Genomic DNA, 18,747 nt, shown 5'->3' on the forward strand with positions numbered 1-18,747 from the left:
TTTCTCTACATTCCCCCAAGAAAACAGGCCAAAAGCTAGTTCACTTTCTCTGCCTCAATACACATCATTCTATAGAAGTGATTGACTTCCAGCTACCAAATAAACCACATGTAAGAGTTTGCGGACTCAGTATGTTTTCCTGCAGATATATTCCTCAAAATCACATCAATAGTGTTGTCCACTAAAACAGAAGTCTTTGGGCAATCAGCAACGTGCTCAAAACGGTTGTCCTGAACTACTGACCTTCTCTGATACATTTTTCTTGCACTTGTTTTTTAGTATCGTTTCCTTAGAAAACTAGTCTTATGCAACTGGGCTATTTGTTAGCTCTCTCCCCACAGCAACTTTGAAACCATTAACTTACTTAATAAACCTGACAAGACAGAAAGAGAGAGAGGTCTCATAGACGATCACTTTGTAGACACTTCATGACATCAAGATCAGTGACAGGGTCTCCATTCAGACTCTTATTGGCAGAAATGAGCTCCCATCTCAGAGCTCTTTGGCTGATTTTTCAAAGTGATCAGATGTATGCCCACTCTTTTTGACATATGTAGAAACAGAAGTTTCTACAGGATCCTGTGCTCTATTCCCTTCCACCTGTGTGCATACAAGTAAACAAATAAATCCCTAATGCCATGACTCAGTTTCCTTTCTCATCACCTTTTCCCTACCATTTCTCCTTACCATTTCTTACCACTGCCACACTTAAGTACTGAATGGGAAAGGAGGAACCAGACAGTGTCTCCTTGATATGTACTGTATCTGCTATACTTGCCACAACAGATCTCACTCCACACAACCTTCAGATCTGTTGTGGGGATGAATGAAGGAGAAAAAAGAAGGAGGTTTTCACTGATTCCCCCAGGTGCCTACCCTGCTCCTTTCAGTCTCATATCATGCTCCCACTCTGCTGAATCTGAAGTAGATGAACTGGAAGTGAGTGGCCTTTGGCTCCATTTCTCCTTCTGTTGATGCTGTGAGCCATCAATACACTTTGTGCAGCACAGCCAGTGAAAGCAACACAGAAAGTATGGGCTCCTCCAACCTTCCTAACACCTGCACTGCTTCTCTCTCTGACTGTATACTGACCACTCTGCGTATGAAGTCCAGCACATCTGCTAGTTAGATTCAACAGATCAGATTTGACCCAGTGGATGACAAATGAAGAGCACTGACTCTTCCAGTCTGCAACCCAGTGACTGATGCTGTGCATGAACATACATCAGCTAACACATGAAATAAAAACTATTTCCACAATTGCCAAGTTAAGAAGATGTAAAGAGGACTTCAGCTGACAGCTGGAGTTCTTACAGTGAGGTGAGACAGCCTGTGGAATATGGTGTTCCAAGTAGTTAAAGCGATGGACAGGAGAAATAGAGCAGGAGTGTACTAAGCAGAAACTTGCAGTCCTCTGAGAGCACAGGGTTGAAGTACTGGGTAAATCTGACTCAGAAAGTCAGCCACTTCAGGCTTTAGGCTCTAAACATAGGATCACAGGAGAATTCACGCTGGAAGACATCTCTTGAATTCCAAACTCCTGCTCAACTCGGAGTCATTTGTGAAGTTAGACCAGGTTTCTCAGGACTTTAGCTTGCCTGGTCATAAACAGAAAAAGAACGGACACTGTACAACCTCACTGGGGAAAACTGGTCTGGTGCTTGACACTTCTCATGGTCATATGGTTTTCTGGTACCTAATGCAAACACTTCTGTTTTCTCTTCCCTCATACTCCAAAAGCACTACTAATTTCTTGGAATATTTATCTAAGATTTCATTTCCCTTCTTAAAATTTGTTTGCTGCTGGCTCTTGTGCAAAGAAATTAGAGACATCACTGGGGGGGAAAAAAAAAAAAAAAAAAAAAAAAAAAAAAAAAAAAAAAAAAAAAAAAAAACAACCTTAAGTTTTCCATTCATTTAAACCTATTTGAAGAATTATAGAGAGATCTTATCACACCAGTCAGGACAATCAATTCTATATGCCTAAGCTATGGTCAAAGGTACGCTCAGAATGCATTCAGATGGAATACATTCAGATACACAGACAGGCCTGAAATATCTTGAATTTGGCTAATTCCATTACAGAAAAGAATTCCATTACAGAAAATAATCAAGATGATCTTTGCACATGGTTGGCATTTGAATATCTACAGGTTTCCAGATGAATTTTGCAGCCTTTACATTCACTGAAATTAAGTACAGCTATCATGATAGGCACTGTGCAGCAAGTGATGGAGTGAGTGATCATCACCAATATACAGACCTGACTTGTAGCTGTTATCACAGGCAGAAGCCAGCTGTGATACTCAAAAGGGCTCTGGATTGCTGTGTAACTGATATAACACCATGTAACAGAAAACACATATTACACTGAGATGTGAAAGGGTGGAGAAGGTGACTGGATACCCACTTAGTCCTTTAAGATCACCTTTCAACTTTTCTCATACTCGAAGAAATACAAGCCTAATCATTGCCACTGTGATTTCTGGTATCCCCTGTAAGACTGAAAGATGTAATATGCTTTCATTTCAGTCCTACACATAGAGAGCTGCTCTGCTACGATCCTCTCCATTACTTTCCCCAGGGAGAAATAACTGGACGTTTTATACTTAGGAAAGAAAATGTGAAGTTGAGGAAAGAAAATGTGAAGTCGAACATCACCAAATGTGTAAACTATGACTTCTAACTAGATCATAGAAAAACATCCCTGAGGGAGATGGAGAAATCACATGGTTTGCTTAAAACTGGAATGGAAAAAGGCCCAGAGCAAGCTCAGGGCACAATCCTGCATTGGCCCCTGAATGGTGACTAAACTAAATATGACTGATTGTGAACTTTCTAGCACTAATTAGACCCCTCAAATTCTGAGTTTAAAATCTGCTACATACAAATTCCAAGGTAAAAACAAGGGAAGCATAACATCCTTCTCCTATCACTGGCTTTCACTTGAAAAGGCAACACAGAGCCTGTGTATTAAACTAATTCTGCAGAAATCTAACCAGCTACACCACATAGCAAGAACACAGAGTTCTACTCCCATTTGTTTCCAATCACATCCTAGAGCTCAAACCTACTCTAAAGAGATGCATATGAATGTAAATCTATGGTCTACATGTATGAATGATACTTGCAACACATATAGTCAGTTATACTGACTATTTGCAACACAGATACCAGGTCAGAGGTCATAAAAATCCTACCATGCATAGGAACAACTGCCTTCCTGGTTAAGCATTAAAGCTTTGTGGCATTCTGAAGCCCAGAGTGGATGCCACCAGATGCATGCTTACTATTTATCTGAATAGTGTCATAGTGAGAGGGACCAAGAATGAATGCTATCCTAACAACACGCACCGTTCAAAGTGGTATAGGACATTTGTCAGACAGTGGGAAAATAATGTCCTTGGCGGTGTGCGTGCACCAACAATATGGGAAAGGCAGGAAAAGGGGCAATGCCTGTTTTGATGTGCTGCAGCACACAGACCTGTGTGAGTATTAAGAATCTCAAAAGCAATATCGCAGTGATTTTTGCTACACAAACATTCCAGGAAACAACAAAAGATTTCTTTAGGTCAAAAGGACATTTGCAACCTGTTAAGAGAGACAGACTAGTTGTGGGGATTAAAGCCTAAGGCAGAAATGGGAGGCTGTAGTGTAAAGTTTGCTTCTGCACGAGCATACTGCTGATGCTCACAAAGAGGTTCCCCACTAATTCAAGAGGTGTAACAGCAGCAGACTTCGACACAGCCACTCAGATTTACTTTGGGGACCTGGTTTGATCCGCTTGCCCTCGTAGTTTCCCTGAATGTCAGAGTGTCTGTGTGCTTTGGGGAAAGGCTGGAGACGGGTGTTTCACCAAACGAGCTGTTTTTCTCTCAAGGGCTGTTTGGGTGGCTTGAATGACGTGTTTCCATCTATCTGATGTCTTCATATGTGGTGTACATAGAAACCTTTTTTTTTTTTTTTTTCTGTGGGGAGAAAAGCGTGCCCCTTAATCTCAATCCTACCTAGAGGGACCTGCTCTCAGCTATCAAGGGACCTCGAGAGATCGAGGGATACACGCATGTGTGTAGGAGGAGAGAGCTAGGTTTGCATAGCCTAGAGGCTTGGAATCCTCTCCCGAAAAATGCATGGCCCAGTGGAAATACGCTATTTCTCCTACCGCGTCCCCTCGAAATGGCTACGCGAGAAAGGGAGGATTTCGTTTTGCTCGCCGCTCTCCCCCGAAGCGTATGTAAGGGGGAAGGAGGAGAGCAGACGTGCAGATCGCGCAGCGTTATGTATGCTCGGGCGACAATAAACCGCTGCGGAGCGAAACAGGGAGCCGCCGTCCGCCCGCTCCCGCCGCGGGAGGCACGCCCCGCACCCTCCCGGAGGCAGCGCGCCGACCCGCACCTCCCGCCGCGGAGATGCCCCCGGCCGCGCCCCGCACCGGCCCTGCGCTGCCTCTCGCGCCGCCGGGAGCGGGCAGGGTGCGGCGGGGAGCGGTGGCGGGTGGCTAATGGCGCTGAGCGGCGGAGGGGAGGAGGGGGGCTACGAGGGGCGGCCCGCGCCCCATCGCGCCGGGACCCTAGTGCGACAGAACGGGGGCTGCGGCCGCCCGAGCATCCCCGAGCGCCGTCCCCGCCGACGTCTTACCCACGGTGCGGGATCCGATGCAGCCCATCACTCCGGCAGGTCTCCGGGAAGAGGCGGCGGTCTCGGCGGCGAAGAAGCGGAGGACGAAGACGAACGGGGAGAGGTCGGAAAGGAGCCGGTGCCTTCAGCGGGCAGCGCCGGGCTGGCCCAGCCGGGACCGGCGCGGGGTCATGGCCAGGTGCGAGCGCGGGTCGCCCCCGGCGCGGAGACTCTGGCCGGGGGATCCCGCGGGCCGGCAGCGCGGCGCCGATTGGCTGCCGGCCTCCGCGGCCCGGGGAGGCAGGGCCGGGCCGGGCCGAGCCGCGCCGTCCGCCCCCAGGGAGCGCCGGAGCGGGGCGGAGGCGGGGGCCAGGCCGGCCGGAGGCGGGCGCCGCGCGGCCTCTCCCGCCCGCCGGGACGGCGCAGGTGAGCGGCAGGCGGGCGGTGCTGCCGCACTGGCGGGCGATAAGCAGGTGGGGCCGGGGGCGGAGGGGAGCGTCCCCGGAAGGAGAAGCGAGGGGCACGGGGATGTTGGAGATGGAGGCGGCAGCACGGGCGGGCTGGAGGGCGGCGATTCGCGCTGGTTTCCCGGTAACTACACTTGCAAACTTGATTCAATTAAAGGCAGCCCCCCTAGCGGCGGCGGCGGACGGGTCCCCCGGGAGGGGCCTGGCTCCTCGCGGCTCTCGCTGCCGGCGAGCAGCCGAGGGCGACCGCGGGGGTCCCGGCCTGATCCGCTTCTGCCAGAGATGCGCCCGCCCGGAGCGCTCCCATGTGCGGGCGCAGACCGCAGCGCTGTCCTCTGCCCGTCTCTCTGTGGAGGGATGAAAGGAGCGAGCTCAGCCCCATGGAGGATCGCCTGGGGCCTTTCCTGTGCTTTCCTGATGGCATGGTGGCAAGGAAGGATCTCCAGGAGCAGGTGCTACGTCTGCCCCCCTTCGCGGCTCAAATTTATCCACGCCTGATGGCAACAGGCAGAATCGTCCTGGTCCATTTCTCTGGTACCACCGACTGACCTCAGTTTGCACCTTCCCGCCCTCGTGCTGGGAGGTGTGCGTAGTTTCTCCCTGTTACTTCGTGCTTCTTTCATCCACAAATCCTATCCGAACCCACCAGCTTCCTTCCACCAGACTCTCTCACTAGCAAATTAAATTTTTCTAATCTTAAATGAGTTACTTTGTTCTCAGCTTTGGGTCTGGATCATTCATTTTTTTTTTATGCTCAAGGCAGCAAGCAGTCTTTATTAGCAGCGGAGATGGGGAATAGGTAAGTTCATTCTCCCATATATGGCTTACACTGAGGCTAAGGAAAGGTTTTAAGAAAGAAAGAAACAGAACAAGGCTTCACATAAAGAGTATGTGTTTTGCCTGAGCCTCTGTAGGTAGAGAGGGACTCTGCCTATATAGCTGCTTCCAAAGTAAAAGTTACATAGGAAAGACATGCGCAGAAAAGAAAAGGTGGCAGTGTCTGAATACTAGCAGCTGTTATATCTTTTCTCCTTCTCCATGGTACTGGAGATCCAGTAAGCATGGTGAACATAACACTCCTGAAGTATAAGAGATCCCAGTCTCCTGTCTGGGTTCCTGAGGCCACCAGAGCCTCCATGAGTGCTATAATGTTCTTCAACAGCACATTCTGTCTTCACAGAGGATGAATTTTCTCCACATTTTTATTCCTCCTCCCTCCTCCGTGTATTTCCAAATCTGTCAGGTTTCATGCCATTTATTTATTTATTTTTAATGACTCAATTTTTTCCTGATGTGTCTGAGCTCTTGAAACCTAAGTTTTAAAAATGCTGTGAAACTGTGGGTCTTGGTGGAACTTTGTGACCCTGAGGTGTTTTGGCCTCTCTGAAGAGCACATCCATATTGACTACCAGGTCTAAATGCAAGGACAAGGGAAACAAAAGCAAACCAAAAGAGAAAGGATGGTATTTTAAGACAAAAGGCCTGTCTTAGATAAATGTTTTTTAAGCTAGTGACTGCTCAGACAGCTGTTGTATGTGGATTGATCAGGACAGCTGTCCTGAGGAGGCTTACCAAAAACCCCACCAAACAGCTTTTGCATCTTATCCTTGCATAGAGAAGATGCATTACTAATACAGCTGTGGGCGATGTCTTAAGTCTTTCTCCCGTTTCATGTTTCAATTTTAATCCCCTTCTCTTCACCCACAGTCTAAAATTGTTACTCCGTAAACCTTTCTGATCTCAGAGATATCTTTGCTCTGGTTCCTTTTCAGTGGCAGTTTCAGGTAAGTCACACTAATTCTATTTTATTTCCTTGGCTTGACACTTTACCTTGCCTATCACCTTGTCTCAAGCTCATCATCATACCTGGGTCCTTACAACTCTGGATTTGGCTTTCTTTACATTAAGCTACAATGAAATCTGCATCAGACTGTTCTGACTTCTGCCTCAGGGTATGATTCCACAAGTAGATGAGCAACTTATAGCACCTACTGTGCTTGAAAATCAGCTTTCCAGTTCTTGATGGATTGGTTTTCTGCTGCTTTAGTGATGTGGTAGTTTACACAGGGATCTTGCAAGTGATAACGATGCTGTAAGGTAAGTATCAGGGAAGCAGAGCAGAGAAAGAACTGGCAAAGAGGAGGACTTCTTGTTTCCAGGGATCACAAATATCCACTGTTCCCACTGAATTATACCAGAGAGTCTGTTCATTCACTGCCTCATGGCTGTCTGATGTGTCTTGATGCCACACTCCTTTTTTTATCTCAAATCACTATCACTTAGCTGTGGAAGTACTTCTACCTGTCAGCACCCAAAGCACCCACAGACATGCTTTATCTTACATTTTTTATGGAGTCAGTTTAATCAAAGGACAGTGTGTTTATCTTTTGATTCTTACTCTTACATTTATTCATTACAGACCTTATGTATATAAATCTACTTTAAATAGTAACATTCATTCTCATGTGAAGCTGGGAAAACCTTCTAGGCTATCAGTAGTTCTGGCACAGCTGCTTGACTCTTCCATACAGTAGGTTCCATGTGAGCTTATCATCAGAGAGCAATTTCTCATTTTTAATAAGCTAAAACCTAACTTTTCTTCCTAAATTCACTTAAAGTGCAATTCTTATCATACATTGGCATAAGAGCAGCAATTTTACATTCAGAAAAAATACGGCGGCATCTCAGGTATTAGATACAGCTTAATTTGTTTAATACTGACTTCTAACCTGCTCTTATACTGTGTGTAAGAGACATTTCCACTCCTCTGACTTTTGATTCAAATAAAGATTGTGTCAAAATGGCCACCAGGAAGATTCTTTTCTTTTCCAATCGAAGCAAGATGAAATTCATGATTCAAGCCATATCTGTTAACGTCCCATGATGTCTTTCCCACACAAGGCATGTTTTATGAATATTGTCATGTAGGAGGAAAGCAAAAGGACTGAATCTCTGGAGTAAAACAGAGAATAAACAGAGTAAAGCTGAACCTCCCCCCTACAGTTTCTGTCTTAGTGGTGTAAATTCTAACTGGAGGCCAGTAATGAGCAGAGGACTGCAGGGGTCAATACAGGGTCCCGTCCTGTTGAATATTTTCGTTAATGATCTGGATTATGGAGCAGAGTATACACTCAGCAAGTTTGCAGATGCCACAAAACTGGGAGAAGTGGTTGATACAACAGATGGTCATGCTGCCATCCAGAGGGACTTCAGGAGGCTGGAGAAATGGGCTGGGAGGAACCTCAGGAAATTCACTAAGAAGAAATGTACAGTCCTGCACCTGGGAAGAAGCAGCCTCAAGCTCCAGGTCATGCCACCTAACATGGTGGAAAACAGCTCAGCAGAAGACCTCTAGGGGAGTCCTGGTGGTGAGCAATTGAAATTGACAGACCTATAGTTAAAAAATAAAACTGTGTGCTCCAAATGGGCACTGTTGTTTCAGGGTTGAATGCCAGGTTGACCTGTATAGTTGAGAAGTGACAGGGGCCATCCATCAGCTTCTTCCCCCCATCCCTGCACTCAGCCAGAGGTCTGGGAAGGAGAGGGTGGGAATAAAGATGTGCTTGAGCAAAGCTCTGCCCAGCAGAGATATGTATATGATAGCACAGAGCAAAGCAGTTTCAGAAAAACATGATTTTTAACAGCTTCTTTCAAATCCACACTAGCACTTCCATCACAACCCTGAAGACAGACTTATGCTGTAAACTGTTAATTAACTGTTACTTGCTTTTTAAGACATGCCTGTTAAGCATTGATTACCTTTTCTTTAAGATACTGATTAATTGTACTATTAAACCTAATTTTCCCTATGTTCCCTGTAGCTCTGTATATATATATAATATAAAAACCTTCTAAGTTAGAAATACTGGATCAAATCATTCCTGAGAAATACCTGCCTGTAAAATACAAAGCTATTGTCACTGTCACACTTGCTTAATAAATGTATCAATTTCAGTAATTAATTATCAGGGATGGTGATTATATTGCAATAAATAATGTGCCCCATGTCTTCTGCCTTAACTCCCCTTTAAAGCTGTGCACATGCAAAAAAGTACCAATATAAAACATGCCACTGAATGTTCCACTTTTAACTAAACATCGCTAAGTCCAAAATAATTTAAAATATCATCCTTCTCTCTGTCATTCATCCTAACATTCATTTCCATCCCCAAAGATCTCATCGGCAACCATGTCTATCCACCTATGAAAAGACTGAAAAAATTGCTTTAATTTTTAATTATTATTATTTTTTTAATCCTTACTTATAATCCCATAGCATGACCAATTTATATCACAGAAAGACACAAACTTCATGCATTGCTTCTTGCAAGATGTGTCTTCAGCTGTGGAATACAAGCAGAGGCCTACAAACTTTGTAAGCAGGAGATGTTTACACAAATAATGTCTGTATCAGATCTACAGAGGCAGGAATCACCCTCTAGGGACTGTTGCTCCAATATGCTTCTCTGCTGGCCTTCTGCCACTGGCAGTATGGATTCCCTAGTAAATGCTTCTTCTGGCAGAGACCTCTGTAATTGCTTCACAGAAGTAATGGAGTAGATACCACAAGAGTTAATTCTACATCAAGCTGTATTAGCTAATGATAGGATTTTCAAGTGGACTGAAAAGAAAAGGAGATAACAAAATGACTCATACCATTCTTTCTTGTTTGGAGATCCTTCCTTCAGTGAAGGAGACAAAAGCTTTCTGAGACTCAAAAAATGAAAAAAAGAAGTACTCTGAAAGGGTGTGGCATATCTGACATACATAAATGGAAGGCTGAGTCCTTTCAAGCTGGGAAAATATTTGAGGCTGTGTGCATAAACTGAAGTTAGAAGGGACAACAGGTGGAGGTATTGACATAGGATATATTTGCATTACATATTGCAAAGTAAGCTCACGTTTATCTACGTGCACCACCAAGCAAATATAATCTTGTTCTGCCCATATCTAAAAGCCATAAAACAATTATAAGTTCAGTAGAATTAATCCACCCTCTCAATAGAGTATTTATCAAAAATTCCTCTTAGTTCTCAATAGTATCTTCTCCTGTGTTGCTGAAGAGAAGTAGTGGTGGCACCAAAAGATTTATTTTTCCCCTTCTCCTGCACGGCGAGTTCTCAAAATGGTCTATGCTGCCAAAGTAGAGACACAAACTTTGGATATCATATAATAATCTATTGGAAACTGAACAGTGATTGAGCATCCCAGGAAGGATAGTGAGGAAAAAGAGAGGGAAGGGAAGGGAAGGGAAGGGAAGGGAAGGGAAGGGAAGGGAAGGGAAGGGAAGGGAAGGGAAGGGAAGGGAAGGGAAGGGAAGGGAAGGGAAGGGAAGGGAAGGGAACTTCCATTTGGTGAATCTGTTGTAGTTAGAATGCACAGGTTGCTCGCCACCAGGTAGCTAGTACCAAGAAGCGAGGTCTGGGGGAAATAGTTCTGGAGAGTCAGAGCGGTTACATAGTATAAACTAAGAAAAGGGACAGTGCCAGTGACCTAAACTTGAGGTGTATCACAGGGCGCAAATCCCTTTGATGCAGTATGAGTCTTATTTAACATTTTAAAAAACATTTCCTTCATTCTCTAGTGAATGTCTCATTCCCAAGCCATGAAACATACAGCAGCTACTTCTCATAAATGTCAATTGAATCTGTTCTGGTGGTGTTGCTCAAACTGCATTTTTAAAAATAATCTGCAAGCAGTAAATGTGCTTTTTAAATTCCCAGTGTTATGTAAAAAGGCACGGTATTTTTAGCTTTACAAAATATCAGTTGTCATCTTCTCACTCTGTCCCTGTGGTATATTAGAGATGGGGAACTAGGAACTCTCAGGAAGTGAAGGTATTAACTCTTTACAAGGTAGGGATTTTCTGCAGTACTGTTATGCAGATCATAATAAAAGCATGCAGCAAAGTCACAACTAAGAAGGTGCATCTTCTTTTAAAAGCCAGTATTTCCATCCTCACTACCAAACTGTTACGTCTGGAATAACAATAGTATAATGTATCCAGGAGCAAAATATCAGCCAGAAGTGTTCACTCATACTGACAGAATGGCCCCCACCTTCAAATAACTGAGCACACAGCTGCTGTGAGTAAGCACTGGCACAGCAACATTGACTAAAACTGGTTTTGGAATCAAGTCATGCCTACTGCTGCTTTTAGGAAATCAGAATAAATCTACCTGCTTTACTATGCTGTACTCCATATAAGATCTTAAAGGATCTAGAATGCTTGCGTTTGTGCTGATTTGGGGGTGACCTTTCGTTTTCTGTCTTAAGTGTTCTGAGGTCTGATGTTCTCACCTGCTGACAAGCTCCTTAATAAAGTACATATGGACCTTGCTTCTTACTGTGTTCTCTACTGAAATTTGAGGAACAGGATCTTTGCAGCTATAGAAGAGCCTGGTGAAACCATTTGCTGATACTACATGATGCTTCCTGTAGGGAGGCATCCCTTACCACAAGCACACCAGGAAAGGACAGCATCCTGTTTACCACCTCACCTTAGAGTATATGGACTCACGTATCAGCACTGGGCAAAGACCCTGTGACTTCCATAGACAGAAAGGTGCAGGAAAGACAATAGCCACCATTCTAGGCAGTATTATGTCCAGCAACTGATAACCCTCCCACTTCTCATAGATATCAAGGAGTGCTGTGTTAGAACAACGTGATCTTAGGCAGTGTTAAAGAGTGCTTCCTCTAACATTGCTGTGTCTTTATAATGGTGGACAATAAAGAGCTATTTTTTCTTAATCCCTGTTGATTCTGTGGCTGACCAGCAGCTGCAATTGGGTAGTGTTGCCATGAATCACTAGTGTTTTAATGCTTACAAGTATTTTCTATGGTGGTTTGTCATTATCCAGCATTTTTAATCTTCAGCCAATTCTGTCCTGAGCATGCTTTAAAATAGCTAAGTAGTTTTAAACAGAAGCAAGACACCTATTGATTAGATAAACGTTTTTTATTCACGTATAGCACTGTGATCAGCCACCGCAATGTTTCCAAAAGCTTCCCCATTCTCATATTTTCAAATGTAGTAGGGCCATCCTCATATAGGAAGGCTCTGGAACAAAAGGTGCAGCTGATGTAGCAGTATTTCTTCTGCATTTGAGGGGACATTAGCTTTTCACTGTTCCCACAGAATGTTGCTCTTCCTTTCAATCTCCCCAAAGTTGCAGTTGGTTTTTATAAGCAGTAAGAGCATTTCTCATGCTTTCCTGTTTACTACTACTTCTTCATTTTACTACTAGTGAGAAGAAAGAGTTAAAACAATTGCTCATAAGTCTCTCCAATAAATTACTGATATGTTTAGGAAAGTGGAATTCTTAAGACACCAAGCAACAAGTACATAACTTGAAACTTCACTCCTTTGTTGGAGGCGTATGGATTTGAAGAATAGCAATTTTTGAGTAAAGGGCAGACACAAATGGAGGCTGTAGGACTCTAGTAAAGATCAGTAAAAGAACAAAGCAGAAAGGATGCAGCATAATGTTATCTTCTCACCAACATATGCTGGAAAACTAAACGAAAAAATGAGACCAAGAGAATTGTTCTAGCCTCAAAACCAAGCCAGGAACCTGCAAGTAAGTAAAATGAAAGAGTAAGAAGGCTTCTATGGTTTATTGTCCCTCTAACCTTGACTGCAAGTTAAATTCATCAATTTAAATTTAGGCCTTTGGCACACAAGCTCTGATATCTGTCTGCAACGATATCAAGTTTGAGAAGTTAGAGGCAATGAAAAGCATCAACTACACCAAAACTTTGTCCATGTTTTTCAAAGCATTATCCCTCTCAGTACTGATGAGCACTCTGTACCCCTTTCTGTCCTGTTAGTCAAGAAGACTAATTTGCAGTGCCTCCTTCTCAAGGCTCTGAAGGGACAGACATATTATTTTTTATATATATTAATATTTGTGTCTCTATGGAGATTTCCTCTTTCTTGAGTCAGAAAAAGATGGAGCCTTTTTACTGCACTGGAGAAAAGTAAGCTATCCTGGAGTGTTCTGCTTTGCTCCCCAAAGTAAGTGGACAACTTTAGCTGAGAGAGCTCCATCCCTTTCAAGGTCTCACATCTGACCTTGGCTATACTGTGGCTATGTCATCATACACTGCCTGCAATTGTTTGGATATCATATAAGCCACATGGCTTTTGCACTGTTACATTTACTGCACCCTTGTACAAATCTATTATCTTTTCCGTACTACCTCATAAACTTGTTTTCAATATGAGCATATACTTTCTTTTATCAAATCTCATTTTTGTTTTATATTACTAGACTAGGGGTGTAATGATCACCTTGGCGGTACACAGTCTTGGTGAACAAGGACATCAAGGGCAAACAAACAGGAAACAAAAGCATTATTGCCAGTGGGACCAAGAAGTTTTTTTGAATGAGGTTGAACACTATGAGAGTGTCTCGGCAACCACACCAGCCGTCTCTCTCAGAACCCTGGAATGGATGTCATCTGGCCCCATGGACTTATATACATTCAGTTCCACTGTTCCAGCAGGATGGAATCCACTCCCCACACCTTCACCTAGAGGGTCAGTGTCCTGGCAGACATGGGAAGCCTGACTACCAGTGAAGACTGAAGCAAAGCACTCACTGAATACCTCAGCTTTTTCTACATCTGAGGAAGCCAGCTCTCCACTAACTTTTATCAGAGGGGCAACAGTCACCTTGGCCTGTCTCCTCCTGCCTATGTACCTGTAACCTTCTTGTTATCTTTCACATTCCTCGCCAAGTTCAGCTCCATCTGCATCTTGGCTTTCCTAATCCTATCTCTACACATGTGGACAACAGCCCTGTATTCCTCCCAGGCTATACAACCCTGCTTCTATTTGCAGTACGTTTCCCTCTTTTCCCTCAGTTGAAGCTGCAGGTCCTTGCTCAGCCAGGTTGATCACTTGCCTCCCCTGCTCAACTTCTTCTGCTGGGGGATGGAGAACCAGTGTGCTCTCAGAAGGGTGTCCTTAAAGAGCTGCCAGCCCTGTTCTCTGCCCGTGCCCTTAAGGACAGTTTCCCAGGAAATCCCATCCAGCAGCTCCTTGAACAACTGGAATTTTGCTCTACTGAGAGGGGATTCATCTCAGAGTTCTGACTCTGCTTTTTGCCAGGCTTGCATTCCTCCAGATTGCAAACTCCACTGGGGCAAGGTCACTACAAGCCAGGCTGCCTCCAATCTTAACCTCTCTAATGCTCTCCTCCACATTGGTGAGCACCACGCCCAGTAAGGCTTCACCTCAGGTCATTCTGTCTAATACCTGGGCCATGAAGTTGCCCTCAACAGACTTCAGGAATCTCCTGGATTATCTGCCATGCCACTATCCCAGCAGATATCCAGGTGGTTGAAATCCCCCATCAGGACAAGAGCCCTCAAGCAGGACATCTTCTGCAGCTGAAACGAGAAGGCCTCATCATCAGGCTCCCTCTGATCAGGTGGCCAGTAGCAAACCACAACTACTAGATGCCCCTTACTGGACTGATCCTTGATTTTAACCCATAAGCTCTCAACTTGATCATGGCTCTTCGCAATCTATCCACTTCCTAACCCAGAGGGCCAACTGCACCACCCCTCCTACACTGTCTGTCCTTTCTGGAAAGCCTGTAGTCCTCAATCAGAGTATTCCAATTGTGGGATTCATCCAACTATGTTTCCATGATAGCAATTAGGTCATACGTTCCCAACTAAGCCACAGTTTCTAGCTCCTCCTATTTATTTCCCATGCTGCAAGCATTGGTATAGAGGCCCTTCAGCTTGGCTACTGTCTCGCTGCCTTCTTGGAGGAGCTCTCCCTAATACCTCCAGGACAAGTCTGGGGTTTTCTTCTACCACCTCCCAATGTTACAGATTTCCCACACTCTTCTCTGTCATCCATTATAACCCCTTCCACCATTATATCTAGTTTAAAGCCCTTCTAACCAGCCCATCCAGCTTGCTCCCTAGAATGTCTGCAGTCAGTTACCTCCCATCTGCTGTCAGCATTCCCCCTTTCTCAAGACTGCGTCCCAAGCCATAGTACCCAACACCCTGAGTGCAACACCATTCACAAAGCCATTCATTCAGTGCGTCCATCCTCCTGCTTTTGTGCAGATCCCCGTCACCAACTGAGAGGACAGAGGAGAATACAACTTGAACTCCCAACCCCTTCAGAAGTCTTCCCAGAGTCCTGAAGTCCGTTTTGATCACCCAAGAATTTATTTTGCCTACATCTTCATTTCCGATGTGGAAAACCAGTAAAGGATGATAATCAGAGGGCTTGACCAGGTGAGTGCTATTCCTAGCAACATCTTTCTCAGGGGATCTAGGCAGGCAGCACACCTCCCTGTGGTAGAGATCCAAGCAACATATCAGGCACTCGGTTCCCCTTAAAAGGGAGTCCCCAGTGATAGCAGACCTTCTTTTTTTCCTAACTGATGTTGTAGCAATATAAGGAGCAGTCTGACTAGCCCTGGACAACCCCTCCTGTGTGGATGGGACCTTCATCCACATCTACATCATCTTCCTGTCTCTCCAGCTCCAGAGCCTCATACCTATTATCTAAGGGTGTCATGGTTTTGTGCTGTTGCTGTCAATATTCTACATCATGACATCATGTGCAGTATGAATCATTAACTGAGGGTACAAATAGTGGCAAACTGTTTTGGTGGTATAAGAAAGTGTAGTTGTTAATGGCATACATAACAGAGGGTATGTGGAAGTGTAACAGAGGGTATGTGGAAGTGTAACAGAGGGTATGTGGAAGTGTAACAGAGGGTATGCGGAAGTGTAACAGAGGGTATGCAGAAGTGTGGAAGGTTCATGCTCCAGTTCTGTGGAATGACAGCATCCCGAGTACTCAGCTCTTGGAGGAGAACTACATATCCCAGGGGATGATGCAGCCAGAGATGAATCACCGGAGGAGGACACATATATAATCTCGCTCCCAGGCTGGAACGTCCTTCTTTTCGCTCTATCTATCGCTTTGGAGCGCTCCATCCCTGCCGTCTCCCTCTATCAGCAACGTTCCAGCCTGTCGCCTAGAGATCACAGTAGGCCCCCTGGTTCTCGGGGACTCTTTTCTCTCTCTCTCTCTCTGTCTTGTTTGATTTAGTAGTTGCAATTATATTGTATCATATTGTGTCATCTTGTATTCCAATATTATTCGTATTTAGTAAAATAAGTTTTCTCCTTAGATTGCTGCCACTGTTTTTTGTTCATTTCCCTTCTTCCAGGGGCAGCAGCCTCTATCACAGGTAAATCTAGATAACCCGATTACAAAGGGCACCTGAGAAGGTGGGACAGGTTAAGAGGCAGTCCATATACTGCCCCAAACAGAGACTTGTTTCCATCCCTCACCCCCTCCTATCTGACTGTGAGAGGGAAGATGATCCCCCACTGCTTGAGGAGCACCTCCCCCATGCCCTTCCTGTAGGGATGGCAGAGTGCAACTCCACCAATCAATCTCCTTCCCATGATCCTGGATGCTCCTTAACCTCCTTTAATTCCTCCTGTAGCTCTACCATAAAGCTGAGCAGATCACCCACCTGCTCACACCGCACACAGGTGGTATCCCTGCTGCCCTCCTGTAGCAGTGACAGGGCCAGGCATTCTCCACAGTCTGAGACCCAAGTTGCAGCACGGACATTCATGCTTTCAGTCTGAATCTTCACATCCCTTTTAGCAGCAGCTCCCCTCCTCATATACAGCAAGGTGCCGTGCCCTGCCCTGCCTGTGTGAACTGGTAATAGGAGGTTAAACCCTTTCTGAGAACCTCTTCAGCATTTTGAACAACAGTTACAACTACTGATCTCTCAACATCACTTTGCCTACATACAAAGTGCTGGCAATGGTGGCCTGTTACTGCTGTTTTCCTATTCCACACAGTCAGTGGCTCTCATGCAGCACTTGACCACTTTGTTAGGTAAGGAATGAACTTAACACACCTCTTCAGGAACACCTGACACATCTTTATATTTTCAACTTACTGAAAATCACAGCTTTCAGATCAGCTATCTCCAATAAATTACCACTTGCTACAGACTCGCAGCAGCTACTAGACAGACAGTGGCACTATTGCAAGGCCCTGCTAATTATCCTGGAAACCCCAGGAAAGATTTTTGTCTGGTTAGTAATCATCCTGTTATTTATACTGGCAGTAAATTAACTACCAAACATGCTGGTAACAAGTACTAGCTTCATACTTCTTGCTTTTGGAAAGCAATGTCTTAAGGAGGCTGCACCACATGAAAGCTGTACTCAGATTGTGTTTTACTGTGCAGTTTGTAGGCAGCATTTGGCTTATTTGTTTCTGGAAGCAGACTATTGGACTATATGCTATATATTGTCTGTTTTGTTTATTACTTTTCTCTAGAGCCCTGATTCCTTAATCACCTACAGTCTGTATGTACTAGTTTTTGCTAAGACTCCAATCTGGTCTGAAACAATTACTTATTTTTGTGAGGATCAGAAGAGAGAGTAGTTCGCTTCAGTTTCCACTCCCTAGAGATAATAAAGGTATGGACTATACCAGACTTCATTCTTTATGACCAGAACAACACATCTTTGTAGTCATGCCACAAAAAGACAAAGCTAGCAGCCTCCAAAGGCCACTCTGTTTACTTGGCTCCCTCAATTCTTAGATGTGAAAATAACAGCACTCGGGTAGAGATGGTTACCAGGATCCTGTTCCATGATAATATTACTGAGACTGTAATAAATAGACTGTAAGAGACAGTGTATCTGTCCCTGGAGCACAGAGTTGCACAAGCTTCTGTGGAAAAGCCACCACAGAACTTCTCCTACTGTATGATATAGGAGGTTCAGCATGAACTAAGGAAGCTGAGAATCTGTTTTTGAGAATCTGTTTTTGCCTCTTGAAAAAGAGAAGAAAGGAGACTTCCACAACAATTAGGATGGAAAGAGGCTTGTACCACACACAGGAAGTGGAGGCTCTTCAATTAGCAGACTGACACATCCGTTTCTTTGACGGTCAGTTCTGACGAGTGCTGTTTGCACAAAACAACCAAATACATCTCAACCTTTCTTGCTGGTGGCAAAGAGTAGGACACCAGGCTGTGGAAACTGCAATGGTATAGCTGCTTTCCAAGCAGAACAAATTCTGGCAGACATCCACATCCAGTCACATCCATGGGCACGTCACAATTACTCATCTGTGTTTCAGCTGCATCCCGCTATGCTCTCTAGGCCTTGGCTGACTAGAGGTTTTCCAGAGTCACAGATAAGCTTATACTGCACTTCAGGTAAGAGACACCCACTGAGCCAGCCTGTTTGCTCCTCAGGCGCCAGATCCTGCTGCAGTGAGCAGGTGTGGGAGAGCAGTGTGAGAGAGAGGACACATGCCTGTGAACAAGACGCAGGAGCCATGGCAGTGAAGGTCTGCTGCCCTGTCAAGAAGGGGAGAGGCAGCTATTCATCAGGAAAACTCAGACTGAGGAGACAAGGAAACAGAAGTGAGAGTGATAGTATCTGGGAGCTGAATCTCTGACATATTTGTGTCCACCTGCCACCCCTGCTAGAAATGTTGCTTGTCCCCAGGATAGACCCCGGGTCTCTGCTCCCCTGGCCACAAAGATGGTCTGATGGCCCATGGTCATACCACAGGGATGCTTTACTCCCTCTTTCTTGTATACATCTGCATTGCCTCACTTAAGTGTTTCCT

General features: G+C 44.9%; 1 protein-coding gene across 2 annotated transcripts in view; it reads right to left on the reverse strand.

The window, feature by feature from the left end:
* Nucleotides 1–18,747, reverse strand: part of FAM131B (family with sequence similarity 131 member B) — a 51,572-nt gene that overhangs the window by 29,388 nt on the left and 3,437 nt on the right. The window contains exon 1 of one of the 2 annotated variants that reach the window (XM_072361513.1): nucleotides 4,639–4,924. The exons of the other annotated variant lie outside the window; for it this stretch is intronic. Coding sequence (XP_072217614.1) covers nucleotides 4,639–4,666 — 28 coding nt within the window. The 5' untranslated portion in view covers nucleotides 4,667–4,924. Of the gene's footprint in view, nucleotides 1–4,638; nucleotides 4,925–18,747 lie in introns of those variants that run through there. 2 annotated transcript variants of the gene reach the window in all.

This window comes from Excalfactoria chinensis, chromosome 1 (genome assembly GCF_039878825.1).
Source record: "Excalfactoria chinensis isolate bCotChi1 chromosome 1, bCotChi1.hap2, whole genome shotgun sequence".
In the NCBI taxonomy this organism is placed as follows: Eukaryota; Metazoa; Chordata; class Aves; order Galliformes; family Phasianidae; genus Excalfactoria; species Excalfactoria chinensis.